Source organism: Drosophila mauritiana, chromosome 3L (genome assembly GCF_004382145.1).
Source record: "Drosophila mauritiana strain mau12 chromosome 3L, ASM438214v1, whole genome shotgun sequence".
Classification (NCBI taxonomy): domain Eukaryota; kingdom Metazoa; phylum Arthropoda; class Insecta; order Diptera; family Drosophilidae; genus Drosophila; species Drosophila mauritiana.
This window is the reverse complement of record NC_046669.1, coordinates 2,547,058-2,565,025: the sequence shown is the minus strand read 5'-3', so window position 1 is coordinate 2,565,025 and position 17,968 is coordinate 2,547,058. Positions and strand designations below refer to the sequence as shown.

The 17,968-nt window shown below is 43.6% G+C and overlaps 2 protein-coding genes across 3 annotated transcripts in view; one reads left to right on the top strand and one right to left on the bottom strand.

Annotated features, from left to right (window-relative positions):
• Window positions 1–358: 358 nt before the first annotated feature.
• Window positions 359–2,453, bottom strand: LOC117142005 (uncharacterized protein KIAA1143). 2 transcript variants are annotated; one of them, XM_033305854.1, is made up of 3 exons: window positions 2,258–2,453; window positions 2,053–2,197; window positions 359–629 (listed from the first exon to the last, which is right to left on the bottom strand). In XM_033305854.1, exons 1-3 carry the CDS (start codon window positions 2,360–2,362, stop codon window positions 424–426), a joined length of 456 nt encoding a protein of 151 aa, XP_033161745.1. In that variant the 5' UTR covers window positions 2,363–2,453; the 3' UTR covers window positions 359–423. The 2 variants fall into 2 exon arrangements, with proteins under 2 accessions (XP_033161745.1, XP_033161746.1); XM_033305855.1 differs by lacking the exons at window positions 2,053–2,197; window positions 2,258–2,453 and adding an exon at window positions 1,718–1,889.
• A 1,722-nt stretch (window positions 2,454–4,175) lies between these two features.
• LOC117139788 (peroxidasin) overlaps window positions 4,176–17,968 on the top strand; it is a 28,552-nt gene continuing 14,759 nt past the window's right edge. Inside the window, exons 1-2 of the mRNA XM_033302402.1 lie at window positions 4,176–4,319; window positions 4,688–5,069. Coding sequence (XP_033158293.1) covers window positions 4,900–5,069 — 170 coding nt within the window. The 5' untranslated portion in view covers window positions 4,176–4,319; window positions 4,688–4,899. The remainder of the gene's footprint in view (window positions 4,320–4,687; window positions 5,070–17,968) is intronic.

Sequence of the window (17,968 nt, the reverse complement as noted above, 5' to 3'; positions counted from 1 at the left end):
GTTGTAGATATCTAAGGGATCTTTTAAGAATTCTATAATTATTTTTACGATCGACGTGTCAAAATCATGATCTAATCTCAATGATTCATTTTTAACAATAAATAAGCAATACATGCATATGTTCAATGCAAAAACTCAAATATATACTATATAATTTAGCTTTAACTTGAGTAATGTTGTATACAGTTTGGTTCTTTAGTGAAAAATCTACAATCTATAATGACCGCGACATTTCGAGTTGGGTTCTGATACATACATATGGAAACCCCATTATTAAACTCATAAAACTCACATGGCAACAAAGAAATTCAAAGCGTAGTTTACAATCTTTTACAGTTTTTGACCTGAATTTCTCACCTTAATCATTCGCTGCAGGTTAACTTGGTTGGTGCAACTTATAGCCAGATAACTAAGGTCTGATCTTCAATCCTCGGGCGTCTCGTCCTCCTCGTCCTCGTTGAAGGACAGCTTGCTACTGGCGGCTTTGGACTTCTTGCTCTTGGATGTGCTGGATTTTTCGGACTTCCTGTTGGTTTCAGATTGGGACTCTTTTTTCTCGATGTTGGGCTGCTTGACACGCTGTTTGAAGACTATTGGCTGCGCCAGATCCGCTCGCTTTTCGGCTAATTCTGGAAGATTGAAAATGAGAGTTAGTTATGCTCAGAAATCATCTGTACTTATTATGATCGTAGTTAAACTTATACGTCAGACATAATTAACAAATTATAGGGAGCAATGGACTTATGTAACTCTCTACGAAAGCATATTTTGTGGAAAGTAGTATGCATAGAATCTATATTCGTTGTAACAATTTTTATTAAAATTGATATTAAAATAAATCTGTATATGGTTTGGTTTTAAAAATTGCATTGACTAATAGGAATACAAGAAAGTTTTTGAAAATTGATCTGATTATAAAATTGCCAGAGCTCTAATGGAAATCGAAAGGTGACTAGAATTCCGGTGCCTGCAATTCATTATTGGATTGGAAAATGTATCTGGGTTTTAAAAACTGCAGCATGACAAAGGGGGGGAAATCAGAACAAGCCACCCCCCGACCCCCCTTTTCCAAGCAGCACCCACAAGATGTTTTTCTCGGCCCTGGGAAGCCCCTTCGCCCGCCGCTCCCGCTTCACGCCCCCTCCTGCTCCACCCACTGATTCGCAACCCGCCCCCGCTGTTCCCCCCAGCCCCTTCTTCCTCGCCTACCCCCTCCCCGCAGCGCCTTTAGCCACCGCCACCACGTCGTCAAGCCACTTTGGCCCGCTCTTTTTCTCTTTGCTCGCCTGCTTCGTTCATCATTGTCTCTCCGCTTTGCCCGCCTCCTTCATCCGTTCGTTCTTGCACACGTTGTTTTCACCCGATTTTCTGCGCTCTTCCAAGTGGGGCTGAAGGGGGCAGGGGGGCGAGCGGAAGAGGCGGACAAAGCGAGCGGCGGCAGCTGCTGTTGTTAACTTCTTTGCCGGCTGCTTTATCGCCCCGCCCGCTTTGCCAACGATTTTCATCACATGCTCTGCTTTGGCGGAGCCCCCAATGAAAATGTCAGTGTGTATGCCTCGTCGGCTAGCTGCTGCGGGTGTGTGTGTCTGTGTGAGGGGTGCTCCGCTGGGCAAAATAGGGAATCTTTAGGACGGAAATGACCAAGATTGCCATGGCAACATGGGGCTTTCAAAAGATTGAAAAACAGAAGGTGCTCTTCGAATAAAAAAACACCTACGTCTTGCAACAAACGGCTGTTTTCGCACTACCGTTAGATTTTCATTGGCAAAAATGCACAAACACACGCGCGCACTCATATATAAGCAACGGTATATACGCAGTTATGTACATATATATGATTTAGATATATGTAACGCCGGGCAGAAGAAGACAACCGCTCGATTCTGACTGAAAAGTTAAACTGAAAGACAAACTACATCCTACCTACGCACACACGTGCAACTGCCGCCGCCGCCACCGTGGGCTATGTGCATGTGTGTGTGTGTGCGAGCGTGTAAATATGTATGTACTACAGCGATATGTATGTATGCATGTTTGTACATATGTACCGACCTTTGGAGGCCAACAGTTTCTCCGTTTTGGCCTCTTCGGCGGAGAGATCACCCGGCCTAAGGACGACCACCTGCGGCTGTTCGTCCTCTCGCGAATCCTCCTCAGAATCGTAGTCCTCCTGGTCCTGCGGATCCAATCGCTGACGCTAACCAATGGTTATATATCCGCATTAGAATGCTGCAGAGACCTTCCACGAAAAACTCACCTTGGTCTCTACGGTCGGTCCCTCCTTGTAGCCAATTTCAGCCTTCAACTTGGCCAGAAAACTAGGTTCTTGCGGCTTCACGTACGTTATGTTGCGCTTGGACATATCAGATATGGCGGCTATATCATTGCACTTCTCGGCCGATTTAGCAGCGGTTTTTTCACTTTTTATTTACCACAAATGTCGATAAGAAAAACATATGCTTATCGAGCAGTGTGGAGAAACGCGCATTGACAATACTAAATCGATTACAACTGCTATACTTTTAAATAACGTAAGATAATTGTAAATCCTATATAAATACTTATAATGTTAAAGTTAAAGCTTGCTCTTTTAATACTTTTAGTCCCAATTTTTGAGTCCTTGTTATTAATCGATAACACTGATAAGTAACAGCTGTACTGCCGCGTGCAAAGTGCTACCCATTAAAAATTTGTAGATGGGCAGCACTGTTAAGCAAAAGCGGTTACTTTTTGAAACTGGTTCCTGCTAGTTAAGAGTTAATATTTTTTAAATATTTCTGTAAATATTGAATACTTTCTTATTTGTTTTGGTACATTTCTTTAAATAGTTTAAGTTCCCATTTCCAACCGGCATTCCCGCTGAGACAACCGATTGCCCCGAGACGTACAATCAATTTGTGAATAGATATGCAACCTCCTCGCTGCCAATCAAAAAATGGGCGCATAAAACTGTCGCATAACTTGCAAATTTTCCGCTTCACCTGGAATTCCGTGCTCCAAAACAGAAATTTGATCGCTTCTGACAGCAAAACAATACACAGCGGCATTCATCAACGTCAGTGGCTTCCATTTGCGATGTCGTATGCACAGCTTCCTCCTCGCTTGAAGCCTCCTCTTCGTTCCTGGGAACATAATAAATCATCTGCAAATTGATTTCAAAACTTCGAAAGCTAACCAAAAAAGAGCTGCCGAAAAATAAAGGCAAATGAAAACTGCAGCAAAGCGGAGAAATTTTATGAGCTGCAGCATATGTTGGGAAAAACACAAATATGATACACTGAGAAAACAGCTTTTTTAGTTATAAATATAAGAAAAACGATCAATAAAATATTTGAGAAAACCGAAACAAAAGTTTTTTGATTTTTTTCATAAGCCCAAACCAATATCTGTAGACTGACAGATAGACAAGAATCAAATTAGTGTCATATCCAGTGAAAAATAAGACTATAAAACAAAAATTTATATTTCATATATCTCAAATTTTCCTTTTGTTTCTCCGTGGAGGAATTCCCCCTGAAAAACTCCGATTTCTGCATTCTGGCACGCGGCAGCAGCTTTTCCCCGAAGGGTTTTCGCTGGTCCCCGAACTAATATCAAATTGATAGCTTTTAAATTTGATTTCGCGTCTTATCACCGACCGCTTAAGCGAGCAGTTTCGGAGCTGCAGCTCCCAATCGCTACGCAATCCACACCGCCCCCCTCCCCTAGATGGTTGGAAAAACAAATGGAGTGTGGCCGGGAGGGGGGGGGGGGGAGCACCCCCTCATGCATTAAAAATGAGGATGGCAGGGCATTTGATGCTGTGCAAGTGCAACGTGGCGTATGCTTGTTGTGTTTTGTTTTGCTCGCTTTGCGTCCGCATTGAAAATACATTGAAAATGCCGGTGCAACACAAGTGTTTCGGCCTTGATACGGATACGGATACGATGCGCTGCGATATACACTCGTATAGGCTATATGCTGGTCATAGAGTCATCCATCCGACCGTCCCATTCAGAATCCATAGGCTTCAGTCACATGCCGGCCAACTAATATCGAGCACTCTTGAGAACGCAGAGCCTCAGGAAAATGTTATCACAGTCTGCATCCGGCACGGAGTCCTCCGCCTCTGCCGAAGTGCAACTCGGCGACTCGGTTCAAATTCCGCTTTTCAGTCTCTGCTCCTCGGCGCTCAGATGCTAGTCGGCATTTGGCGCGTGCAGTTCAGTTCACTCGGTCGAAAGTTGCCCGGACTCGCTTAATAGCGGAATATCGTTCTAAAATTAAACATTTCGCGGAGGCACTGAGAGAAAACTAGTGCTCGAATCGCTAGTAATTCGGTAATTTTACATAGCAAAGCGAGGACCTGAAATAGAAGAAAATATTGGTTAAAATATTCGAATGTCCAAAACAATAGTGTTGGAAACCAAGTGAATCAATTTGAAAAATTCAAGATAGTATTGAAAAAAATCAATTTTTTGAATATTCCCTAAATTAGAAAATAGCTTGGATTACTTAAAAAAATATACTCGTTTTTTAAGAAAAGATTTAGGGATTTCAAATAAAGTTTTAAAATAAAGTTTTTCAAATATTTGCTGGAATTTGGCAGTTTATCATTACTAGTCCTTCAAATCCATAGGTTATTTTTAGGAGCAGATAAGACCGTTTAGGATACCGAATGATATCTCTTGGAATTCTCTTTGTGCAGCTGGCAGAGCTTCTGGGCGATATGTAAGCAGCAGTGCCACAGTGTTTTAGGGACCACACTTGGTGATAACCGCCGTCCAGCGGCCAGTGATAAGCTAGTGGTTGGAACTTCCGCCCCTCGCAGGCGATTGTCGTCTCGAGTCGAGTTGCTTGAACAGTTCTTGGACTAACATCCAGTTGGTGAGAAGTGCGCGAAACTAGACTGCCCTCGAAATGCGAGTTCCGCTGCTCCCGCTGCAGCTGCTCGGCCTGCTGATCCTCCTCGCCGGCGGAGTCCAGTCCGTCTACTGTCCGGCCGGATGCACCTGCCTGGAGCGAACTGTGCGCTGCATTCGCGCCAAGCTGTCCGCCGTGCCCAAACTGCCCCAGGATACCCAAACGCTGTAAGTACTTCATGGACTTAAGATCCTTAGCATACATAATATTTTTCAAAAAAAATAAATAATAAAATAAAAATTGGCTAAAGATTTATAGTGCTCCTTGAATTTCAAGCTTAAGTTCAAAATTGGTCCAAGTTTGGCTTCTTTTCGTCGAGTGTACATAAATCAACGCGTGAGTTGGCTTGCAAATCCATAAATTAGTTTTTAATGTTTTCTGTGCACGCTGCGAAAAGTTGACTGCGTTAATTTGACGCCCCCCGTTTGTGCTCCTCCTTCCGTGGAATCCCCCTCGAACTCCCATGGGGCCCTCCTGCTCCTGCGGAATCCATGAATCTTTCGCCGAGCTGCGCTATGTTGACTCAATTAAACGGATGTCTAACCGGCGAAAGCTGACTGCGATTTGTATATTTATCACGCTGCCTGTCGCGTATTTGCATGCATGTGCAATATTTCTGACGTTGCATTTATTTTCGAAAATGTCAGCAGTTTTCGCATGAATTTCGGGCACCACAACCCTTTTCCGCATCCCACGCAAATAACTTGGCAAATGTTTGCGGAGCATATGCATATTTATGTAGGCCGTGGCATGTCCCAAGCCGGAGGAGCAACCTCGCATCCCGGGCAGAACGCACCAGCTGCTGCAGCCGGTGGCAAGTTATCAGACAGAAAAACAGTCTCCACTGGAGGACAACAAGATATATCCGGACAGACGGAGCACGGTTTTCGTGGTATTTTCAGAGAATTCGATTTGCAGCGGGGTTGAGCCGCGTTCGATGGACGGGATTCGGGGATTCGCAGCGGGAAAATGCTGCGAAGGATTTTCACACACGCCCGACAGGTGCAAATGGTGGTCCTGGTCCTGGGAATAGGTGAAGCCACTCACTTCACGTGTCAACGAATCGGGAAGCCTTGAACAAATCGATTATATGGCGCTTTCGAAACTATAAAGTGCTCTCAACCGGCGAACATTATTCGCTGATTCGATGTTTTTGAAGCACTTTCGAGTTTAAACTGATACAGTTTAAATCTAAAAAAAAATGCATTCATAGCGAAGGATTTTCCACTCTGAATGATGGATAATTCAGCGTTTTTGGGGTGGAAAAAAGGGAATTAAATTGCTTGATTAAATTATATAAGCCGAAGGAAAATGTTCCAGCAAAGAGGTGGATTTTAAAACTGCTGACAGGTGGATAAATAAATGGGTGAAACCAATTACTGCAGCTGTCATCGAATTTGGAGTCCCCAAATAAATGGATTTATTATTTAACTACATCACGGTGGAATGAGGTTCGCCCATTTTTGGTCATTTGGAAATTTAAAGACTGCCTACAAATTTAATAATAAATATTTTATTGCATTTAGTAGCGATTGACACGACGAAATAAATAGGTGGTATTAGATTATGCATTTAAGCCCGCTCGACAGGTGACAAAAGCATGAAAGGTTGGCTAAAATAAAAATGAAAAATTTCAAAACTGAAATATAATATGCAGCTAGAAACTTCTCTGACCGCAGTTGAATTTATAATTGAGTTAACCAACAAAACAATGCCTTTGTATTTAAATATGCCATTGTGCAATCCGCTCCTCCATCGAATCCACATTCATTTGCAATCTCACCAGGAGGATCGCATTCTTTGCCATTTGTTTGGCTCGCCGCACAACAATTTCTCAAATGGGCGAAAGCTGTGGAAAAATGGTAGTGGGAGCCAACAGCATTTGGCAGTACTTAAATTAATCTTCATTTTAAATAAGGTGATGGCTGCATAATTTATCATGCCTCGAGAGCAACAGCATCCGCACACAACAATAGAAAAGAATACAAAAAAAATACGAAAAACACTGAAAACACTGAAAGTCTGAAAACGAGCGCAACTTTTCCGTTGCCATTGCGATTCGCTTTTCATTTATTACGCAGCCGACCCGTTGCACACTTTTAATTAATTTGTTTCATTTATTACTGCATGTGTCTAAAAGTTGCTCTTGTTCTCCACCCAAACAAGTGCATGTTTGTGCATTTCGCTTTTGTCTGAGGCTGTCGACTCGGATTGCAGCTTTCTTTCCATAATTCTCGAAATGTTTCTCGGCAGTCGAGGAAAAATATGAGCACACATTTTCCCAGCCAGAGAGACACTATCATTTTATAGTCCACACATGCCGGCATTTCGGTTCAGTCATCATGAAAATATTCTTGATTTAATTTCCTTAATGGCGAGAATTTTGTTTACAATTTCTGTCGGCAGGTCACTGAAGATAAATGTCGGGCAAACATGAAAGAAATTCAAAAAATCGAGCTTGGGTAAAATAGAAATCAATTTCGAGTTAAATTAGACAAGAAATTATAATCAAAATATATGATATATATTTTTGAAAAATATTCAAATGATATATTAAAGGTTTTGCTGTTTGAATCCAAGCATCTATATCTATCTATAGTTAGTTTTGTATATTTAACGATCTTCAAGATCAGCTCTAAGAGCTTTCCACTCAAAGATTTTCCAGCATACTTACAAAAGTCTTTTCAGTGAATTCTCTTCTATTTTGCACACTTCAGCTGCCATTCCTCTTCAATTTGATGCTGCTGCATCTCCAGTCCTCTCAAGGCCTAAGCCACATTTCACTTCTTTCAAACTGTCCATCCATCAGGCATAAAGTCGCTGCCTTCGCAGCCATTGAAAGTTCTCGCCGAGATGGGGCCATAAAAAATGCTGCAGCAGCTCCACATCCACGAAACATGCCTTTTATATCCTTGACTTGCCTCGAACAAAGGCCCAAACATTTTTTGGCCCGTCCCGTGTGTATTTTAACTGGCAACTAAATGGAAGTCGAAACTGTGTAACATACGGCATCATTCATCTTGCCACGCCCCCGCCTCCAACCGCCCACCGCCCACTCACATGGCAGCTGCTCCTCCCACAGAGCTAAATAAATGCACTTGATTTCATTTCATGATGATGCATTTTTAGCTGACCTCCCATAAAGCACACATCTCGACTTGCTCCGCCATGGAGGCAGTTGCTTTGTCATTATTCCCGGGATCGAGCAGCTCGCCCAGTGGACCGCCAGTTGGCCCCCATCCATTCCGGACTCCTAAGCCAGTACTTACTTTTAAGGACTGAGAAAAAATAGCTTTTCAATGGGGCAAAAGTGGTGAGCAAGCAATCTATGTGGCAAAAGGTCAAACTAGATAAGATTTAAAACAATTATGCAAGTTAAAGCGCAGAATAGTTTTTATTAATTAAAAAACTAGAGAGTCTTAAAAAATATAATATAATAATATACGAATTTTATCTTTGATTTCCCTTTTCGCTCAGTGTATCCACAGTTGCAAAGACGAGCACATAAATCGCACATGTAGCCAAGACATATGAACTGAATCTGCTCGCCCGGCAGCATCTCTGCCACACATGCTATCATCTAATAACTTGGCCATTATGCACATATGAAATATATCTCATAATGCCGCACCGACTTGCCACGCCCCCATTGCCCACTTCCTGCTGCCGCCCACTTTGCGGCGGTGTGTCAAAACAAAAGTCGCCGCACGTTGCATGCATGGCATATTAAAAAGTTTGATTAGCGTCCAGTTCGCTGGCTCTGCCACGCCCACTCCCCGACAACATGCCACAAATACAGACACACATATGAGCACGAACATGAGAGTATGAATACAAATACATACACATATGGACAATATTTGGCTCGGCTTTTTTTGCGAATCAACTATTTGCGAAAACTATTTTGCTAGCAAAAATGTTCCGACTCCCCTGTTGCTCCTGCTGCTATTTCAAATCATCCACCCTCTTTAGGCTTCCCATATATATATATATATATACAAGCCCCCGGAAAAGCCCCGATTGTGCCGTCATACTTTCCTGAATTTCTCATCTCGTCGGGCGCATTTATGCGTGAGAAATGCCTTGTATTTTGTAGCTGGTCTCCATATCCTTGTTCCTGTTCCATATCCAGTTGCTGCTGCCATGTTGTTATTAAATATGCATAAATTTCCTTTTTGCACAGGACTTTTGCATTTACATTTGCTGTTTATTTGTCGGTGGGAATATTGAAATTGTTACCAATGGATAGCAGATTCCAGCCAGCACAGAGAACTTGTTTCCGGTGGGCCGCATGAAGTCGGAGTCGGATCTCCGGACTCAGGTGTGGATGAATATCTATTCGGTTGGGCGGTGGAGGTGGGAGTTGGAGGACTCTGTACCCAGATCTATCTATCTGGGTATATATACAGGATATGCAGGATATGCAGGCTGGATGCGGATAATTATAACAGCCGGCAAGTTGTCGGTTCAAGTTTCTGACCGATTTGTGAGTCCTTCTTCGCTTCGTTTGTGTCGAGTTATGAAGCTTATAGTTTTGTAAATAACTTGCTAATGAAATTTATTATTAATAACCTGAGTGCTTTTGCCATTTCTCAGAAAATCTGTGTATTTGCACATTAGTTCTGTACATTTTATGCAGTTTCTAATGAATTATGGCCAGCTTATTGAGTAATGTATAATTCGAAAGTATATGTTTCATTAGGACCATATTTCGATAAATCAAATTTACTAAATGCTGCTCATTTCCTCTGGCCAAATAATAATTAATATTAGGCAAAGATGTTTTTGTGAAAACCTTAATGCGCACTATTTAAAATTATTATTCATGATATTTATGGCTTTATGGCTCTCAGCAGCTTTTAATTAAAATGTGTCGTAAACAATCAATATTCTTAGTAAAAACAACACATTAGATGCTTGCACAATACAAAAAAGTAGTACAATGTTAAAGTGATTATAACAAACATAAATAATAATCATTTACATAATTTCTAAAGAACGAAATAAACAGGATTAATTAAAACTAATCCGGGGTTTTCTTTTGTTTGGTATTAAATGAAATTTAAATTTAAAAACCAGTTCGTTCAGTAATCACCCCACCTAAGTTCATTTAATTACGCATTTCCGTTGGATTTAATTTCCGTAAGTGGCACTTGCAATTGAAAAACTCATTCTTCTAACATCGCAGTGCCATCAATCAAAGCTGTCTGCGTTTGTCTAGTGATAAATCCTCTAAGTGCATTCCGTATCCAATTACCAATCAATCAAAGAGCATCCAATCGTCGCTGTCTCATCCGTCTCCTTTTTATGCTGACTGCCACGCCCCCAAAAAAAGCGTCGCCCCTTTTTGTGAAATATAATATTATTGTTGTTACGGTTTTTGCCCTTGCCGTTCAGTCTGGTTTGACTTTTCAATTGTTGCCATATTTTTGCAGAGCGAAAAAAAGGGAATATATGGAAATAAAATTAAATTGCGTGTGTGAACAATGCGGATGGAATGCTTACCACGCCGCCACCCAATCAATAATATGATTTGTAATTATGCAAATGAAGCGGTAGACCAGCGAATGGGCCACCACTTGAATGGGCGATGCAGTTTCCATTGATTAAAGCTGAACGCTGGCGAAATATTCACTTTTTACATGGCGAACGTCAAAGGGAAATCCCCGAATGCAAAGTTTTTGCCAATCAAAGCGTATGCATTTTTAATTCACTGTCACAGGCAGAAGTGGAAATGGAGCTGCAAAATCGAGTGGCGTCTCTAGGGTGGGGGATTCCCGATTCGAGAATCGAGATTCGAGATTCGAGATTCCAGGCTCAAGTCTCCGAGGGGCGAGATTACGGATTCCGCCAAGGAATCTGTCTGCCGCCAGTCAGCCAGGTCCGCTTCACTTTGACATAGAAAAATCTTCTATTGATTTCCCGAAACTCCCCCTCAATTTGCATTTAAAGTTGGACGCTTCCATTTCGCCCACCTCTCGCTCTCGCCCCGCTTTAATGCTACAAAGTGCCACTTGGTTCATTTGCCAGCAGTTCTTCTGCTCCTTCGGATCATGCCACTGCCCCATGCCACTGCCCCATGCCACTGCCCCTGCTCCTGCCACTGCCACGCCCACCAGCTTTGTCATTTCGCATGCTCGTTAGTGCGGAGCAAAGAATGCAAAGTAGCAAGATAGCAAGAGCTGTGTGGAAAATACAGCAGTAGCAGCAGCAGCAGCAACATCATCGCTGCACAAACACATGCCACAATTTATAAGCAAAGTTATTCTGCCACCGAGAAACGGGTGGCCAGGGGGGCAGGGCTGTGGCATCTAGCAACATGTCAAAGTGGAGCAATCGGCATGTGCAACGGACACAGAACAGGACACTGAACACGGAAAACAGGCGTGCACTGCGGCAAAAATGGGGAACAAGTTGCGGCTTTCCAAGGCAATATTAAGATGTTCTGGCGCCCACTGAAAGTTTTCCATCTATTCCATGCAAATGTTGCAAAACTACAGAATCATGAAAGTAAATATACTGTATTGTATACAGCTTTGAAGAAGTCTGCGTTTTGAGGAAGCCGAGCTATTTAATGGCGTCTCTGAAATTCACATAATAATAATCCCTCTCTTTCGATAAAGGCATAATAGCGCCAGGGATAGATTACAGTGCAGTCCTGGCAACTGGCGGTCAAGCATAAGAAACAAGCAGCATCAGCAGCAGAAGAATTGCAGCCGAAGAGGAGCTGCAGCCCATAAGTATGCTATGGCAACGGAGCGAAGCCCAAAAGCGAAGGAATAAGAGCGCAAATAAAAGCGGTGGACGGCGACTGCTGGATGCGGAGGAGCCCTCCTCCGCAACTGCGCTCCTTGCCAGGTGAGATGCCACCGCCATGTGGCACGAACTACAGTCAACAGCAGGCGATGGCCAAGCCAAGAAAAAACAAGTCAGCAAGACGAATGTGGCTAAGTAAAATGGGAGATGCTCTTTCAATGAATCAACTAACGATTTAAAAAAGCGAACACATCTAAATCAAATATTATGTTTATAAGAAATCAATTAAGCAAAGAGCTTATCAGTTTATTTTTGACCCTATATCAGTTGGCTGGAAACGCAGGACCTACGTTAAGGGTATTTCCGGGCGCCGAGAGAAAAAGAAGCTCGCTCACTGCTCAACCAGGCGGCAAACCAAGTGGGAACGGGGTTCGGGGTCCAAGGAGTCCGAGTCCGAGCCAAGTGGCACACCACGTAACCAGCAGATAGCAGATACAAGATTGCTGGTCCGGGTACGGAACTTGCCCCAGACAGATGCATAATAATGTTAATGTAAGCGCCAGCGACTTTGGGCTGTGGGTAGAGTATGGGCTACCACGGCGTATGCGTAATATGCAAGCAAATTTGAAGCCATTCTCGGGCGTGTGAGTTGAAGGCCAAGCCGTAAAGTGAACATGAAATATTTGTAAATTATGTAGTTACTCATCTCAAAATTGGTAAATTAGCTTTAAATTTCTTTAAGAAATTAATAGCTATTCTCTATGCGATTCTCGTTTATTTCTCTTGGGTTAAAACCCTTGAACAATTTTCATAAATTTAGAAATGCTTTGTTTTTTCATTTGCCCGGAATATTTATCAATTTTCATCCTAGCCAGCCAAATATATTTATCCCCAGGAAAGCCGAAATAGAATACTGCATCAAGAGGGCTTTGGGTAATATTCGCCTTTTATACGCATATTAAACCGTTTCCACTTGAATGGCGAACTGATTTCATTGCATTTTTATAACGCATATATGTTGCACGGTCGGCGTGTGGGCTGAGTGTGCCTCCTCAAATAAAAACGAAGAGCTGCTCATGCACCCAGCTCCATGCTCGACATATAAATCTGCTGTATAATTGAATTTCACACGTTGCAGGCGAAAAAAAAATAATACGAAAATGGTGCACAGAAAATAAGAAAAAGTGCATAACCAGCGGCAGCGAAAGTTTAAATAAAATTTATTTCAACAAAAATACACACTCGTTGGGCAAATGTGTGTGCAGAGATGGCAGTTGCCTGGAAATGTGAGAATTATACATTGAAGGGCGGCTGGGTTGGGAGCTGGTGCAGCTCCTCCAGGTGGCCACTTTTAACCATGAAGGTGTTTGCCTGGCCAAACTGGAAGCAGCTTAAGCATGCCACAACGAGCAGCCAGAATGATGAGGGCGGGCTCCTGCGATGGAAGCACGAGGACTCCCTTAGACAGCCGGCAATTGCATGTGTGTGGAGTGCACTTGTGAGACATTTACACCTGTAGAAGCGTCGATGGAAGGGGCGGCCCTACGAGGAGCATTCTGAGCTGGGATATGAGCCACGGCTGAAGGAGCTTTTCAGGCACAACACATTAGCAGTCCGACAAAACTGGAGAGCAAGGCTCGAAAAGTATAGTCCTCACGAACTAAAAATGCAACTTTGTTTTATATTTATCCTTATTGCAAGAGATGCTAACAGGACTTTAAAAGGGTTATTCTCATGAGTGACAATGAAACGAAGCTCGGAGTAAAAGGCTAACAAAAATAAATTGTGTTGTAAAGGTGTCTGAAAGTATGCCACCTTTTTTTCTTATTTAATCTACTGCACATCAACCACACCACAGATTCTTTTGATTAGTGGCTCTGATAAAATACACCAATCTTGGTGACAGGTTTTCGGTTTTTCTGGAAAAACTTGAGAACGGGTCAGTCAAAAAACGGCGAAGTGAGACAGCAGTTTTAAGTAAGAGAAAATTTGTAGCCCGGGCATTTCTTTGGCCTTCTACCATTTTGTTTTCCTATGCTCCGAGGGCTTTTCCACCCTTTCCCCTCCTTTTGATTTTCCTCCTCTGTCAGGAGTTTTTCTTTCGGTGGCAGCCCAAAAGTATGCAATGCAAGTTTAGATGCCTCTTGTTCTTGCAGCGTCCTTTTCGCTCAAGAGTGTGAGTGCCAGTGTGTGTGTGTGAGTGTGTGTGTGTGTGTGGGACGGAAGTGAATTTTCTGCACGTGGCTTAACTTTTGCTGCCTGCTCTGGCGTGTCATGCAGTCAGCAATCTTTATCCAACCCAACCCAAACCAAACCCAAGCAGCTGGAGTGGGCGCCTTTCATTCTTTTCTTGCGGATTTCGCTCAAGGATTGCATTTAACGCAGGAACAGGAAGGAAGGAAATGCCATGTCGACGCTAAAACTGGGTTAGCTTACATAACGACAACATTAACGACAACGTTTTCCTTCCGGTGGGCGGGGCTCCGTGGGTGGAAAATGGTTGGGATGGCGTTGGCTTCACGCTTCGTCGCTTATTGGACATAATTACTGAATATAACATTTCTGTGGTGGCTCACCAAAATGGGGAGGAAGTCGCATGTGGCACTCGGAAAAATGCCCAGCAGGAACTTTGAGAAGTTTTCTATTGCATCACAAAACATCTAGCATTTTATTCGGGAATTCTTTCTTTATTGAAAATTCTAAAATTTTCATAGCTGCCAAATTATTGTTAAAAATGCAAGTCTAAAGTATGCAGTGAATATTAAATTTGACTTTTGCATTCAAAAAATATGCTTGCACGCCTTTAGAGCACCTTCTTGATACTCTTGAGATGCATCCTTGATTTCGCCTAGTGCATATCCTTTCGCCATAGCCACTTGTGCGTAACGGCAGCGCCAGATAAGTGCAACAAAAGCCACGGCGGCGGATGCAGCCAAGCCAGGCCACATATCAATTCCATGTGAGCGGACTAACTGGTGGTCCTGGTGCAGTCCCAGTTCCGGAATGTCCTGCTTGCCGGTGGTCAGTCGCAGTGGTTGGGGATGGGAATGGTGCTTTGGATCCCTTATCGCTTACACTTGGCCAAAGGCTTGTCACCCGCACACAGTTCACTAGTCGCATTTGTTTTTTGTTCGCCTGCCAAATCCTTAAAGTAGCGCAGGATTTGGCCCAAGGATTTGTCGAAGCAAACTTTTGTTCTTTGTCAGTTCGGGGAAACAATGTTAATTGCTTTGCAGTTTACTTTGCGCAATCCGGTTGACTGACTCAACTGTTGGACTTTTCGGTACAGGTGAAATCAGGTGAAAACTGCGGCTCTCAAGTGCTTGGCTTAATTCGTCGAAAGTCCGCTGTTAGCTTTACTTGAGATTTTGGAAGATTTTTAATTGCCACACTAGGGATTCCAATTACTCTGCAGCTTCCTTAGCCGATGTCATTGCACTTTGCCGTAGCAGGTGAAATTCATTAAGCCCTGATCTACAGCTGCAAACTCTTCGGCCAAAATCTTTTGTTGTTCCATCTGGGCTAAACAAAGCGTTTTATGCATGCACACTCCGAGCCAATTACGCAAAGTGCTCTAAGTATCTCAAACAGTCCTAACTGGACACAATTACATTAACAGTTTAGCACACACGTAGCACGGAGATATCGGGGATTTGCGGGGGATAACGGGTTAGATATAGCCATCGTCAGAAGTGAGCGAAATTGGGGGTAAGCAAACAGGACGAAAATTAAATCACAGCCCCAGCTGCAAAGGCTCGAAAATAAGTCCTGGCGAAAAGGAGCAGAGGCAATGAAACTACTGCGAGTGCTGCCACTACGGTAACTAACTTTAACCCCGGGATCTTGTAACCCGTAACGCCCATCTCCATTAACCCACACACACACTGGCAGGCGGACAAAGTGACTGGCTGACTGACAGCTGAACTTTTACGCACACAGATAAACAGTGTCAAGGGTTAACGGCGTTGGGCGGACGGGCTGAGCGGGTGGCCTTTGTTTAATAATAATAAAATGTCACTGGGCAAAAATAAACGGTTGAGGAGCCGACTGGCTGAAGGATTACATTGCCAAGTGCTCCCCACAAGCACACACCAACACAGACACACACAGTCAGGAAGTCAGTCAGAGCAATTGTCATGAGTCCTTTGGACTATCGTCACTGGCAAATCACCTGGGCAACCCAATGGCAAACAGGATACTTGGCTGCGAGAATGTTAGTCCTGGCATGCAAGGATGCGACCGCCCCGCCCCGCCGGTGCAGGCACTTTTATTCCTTTGGTTGTTATTGCTGGCCATGTTGCTGCTGCTATTTCTGCTGCTGCCGGCGTGTTTGTAATCCATGTTATTACAATAATGTGCAATCCGAGTCTGAGATGGAGCACTGAGAGAAATATCTATGAGGAAAATGAATGGGCTGCAAGTGTATTCCTACCATCGTATACTTATAGACACCTCTTTAACAGCTTTGAGGCACCAGCAATGATTTATACATTTGCATTTCGGCTATCTCAACTATAAGAAACGAAACTATTTGCACCAGGATATGAGCAAATCCTTTAACATATGGCACTTTTTTCCCTCTGCTGGCGAGTGCGGTCTCTGTGGTGGCTTGCTGTGCATGCGAGTGTGCGGCAGGCCAAAGTTAAATCATGTTTTTATTGTCACATTTGCCATAAAGGCAGCCGAGGGACCGCCAGACCGTAAAAGGACTTATACCCGCACAGGAGCAGGAGGAGGAGCAAGAGGCGTCATAAGATGCCGCCTAAGCTGCAGGCGCACGTGGGATGGGGAGGCAGGTAGGTGGGCAGGTGGGCAGGTGGGTAAGCCAGACAAATCATAATCAGAGCACAAGGCAACAAGCTCAACAAAGCCGGAATCACCTTAACAACCAGGTGGGCTGCTCTCATCCGGGGTGTTGGCTTGGGTGCGGGGGTAGGTGCTGATGCCACTGATAAGGCAGCGCATAGGTGGCCCTTGCTTTCCTCTCCTTTCTTTCACCTACGGTTATGGCCTTGTTTACGTTGCATACTTTATGGCGCAAAGCCGAGGCAAAGGAAAGCGTGTGTGCAAACGCGGAAAAAGCGAAGCGTAAGCGTTAACTCTAATGAAAATGCAGTGAACTGGAAAATATACTGACTGCATGATAAAAACTAACTGACGCTGAAAGCTGGCAGAAACCAATTTCAGGGAGAGAAAATGAAACCCTTAATTCATTTAGAACAGCCACAAAGGACCAAAGGCTTTGGAATCAGCAATCAAACGATATCGAAACAGAAATTAGAGAGGCTAATGAAAATATGATATTTACTAAACTGCATTTAATTGTATTTCTTCACGATGTCTGCCATGATTTTCACTTAGTGCAATTGCCAAATTCCATTTGAGTAGAATTTCGCTGTAATAGGGCGCTCGGATTACCCCAAAAACCGCAATCGAGGCAAAATAATCAAACTGAAATCTCAAAGCGGACACCACAAACATACACTTGCCGAAATTGCGTGGTCCCCTTGGCATTTCGCTCGTACCCCCAGGAAATCCCCACTAATTTAGTTGCTGCGGTTTTTCCTTCACTAATTGTGACAACTAATTGAAATCAAATTAGTGAAGCCACTAAGCAGCTTAATGCTCGCTGAGCACGCACCAGATTTTCCACCTCGACGATGAAACTCGGTGGGCGGGAAGGGTGTTGAGTGGTTGTCCAGTGGGTTAACCATAAACCCTACACAATGCTAATTGTTTTCATTCAATTTACTGTCTGCACGCCGCTTTAAAATATCGCTCTTGGCTTCCGTTTTGGCTAACCATAAATTTTCGTCATGGACATCAAAGCGTATACGCAATATGGGTGCGCCAATGCGCGTGTGTGTGCGTGTGGCATGTCCTGTTAGCAAGAATGTGTGTGTGCTGTAGTGTGGGTGTGCAGGCATGCGTGAATAGACAAACATGCCTTTGTCAATAATATGCATTAATTAAGTGCAGACATGGATGCGAGAGGAATCAAACCAAGGACATCCGAGGTGCATCAATGGATACCCAATCCCGCGCCACACGACATACGGACATACGTATAAGCGGACACACAGACATACGGACACACGGACACGCAGGACTCACCATCAACACTGCGCATTGCAAATTTAATTGAAAATATCGAAAATTGCGAAAATGCAAATGTCATTATCAAAATTCAGGCCGGCGGAAGTGTCACAAGCGCTGAAAAGAAGTTTCAAGATTCAATTTCCGTTTCCGCACACATGACGTGCATCGCAGCAGGTGGGCATTAGGGCGTGGCTGGAGGGGGCGTGGCAAA

Coding starts and splice junctions, on each gene's coding strand:
- LOC117142005 (XM_033305854.1), bottom strand. CDS start 2,362: ATGTCCAAGCGCAACATAACGTACGTGAAGCCGCAAGAACCTAGTTTT. Junction 2,198..2,257: donor GACCGACCGTAGAGACCAAG/GTGAGTTTTTCG, acceptor ACCATTGGTTAG/CGTCAGCGATTGGATCCGCA. Junction 630..2,052: donor GAAACTGTTGGCCTCCAAAG/GTCGGTACATAT, acceptor TCAATCTTCCAG/AATTAGCCGAAAAGCGAGCG.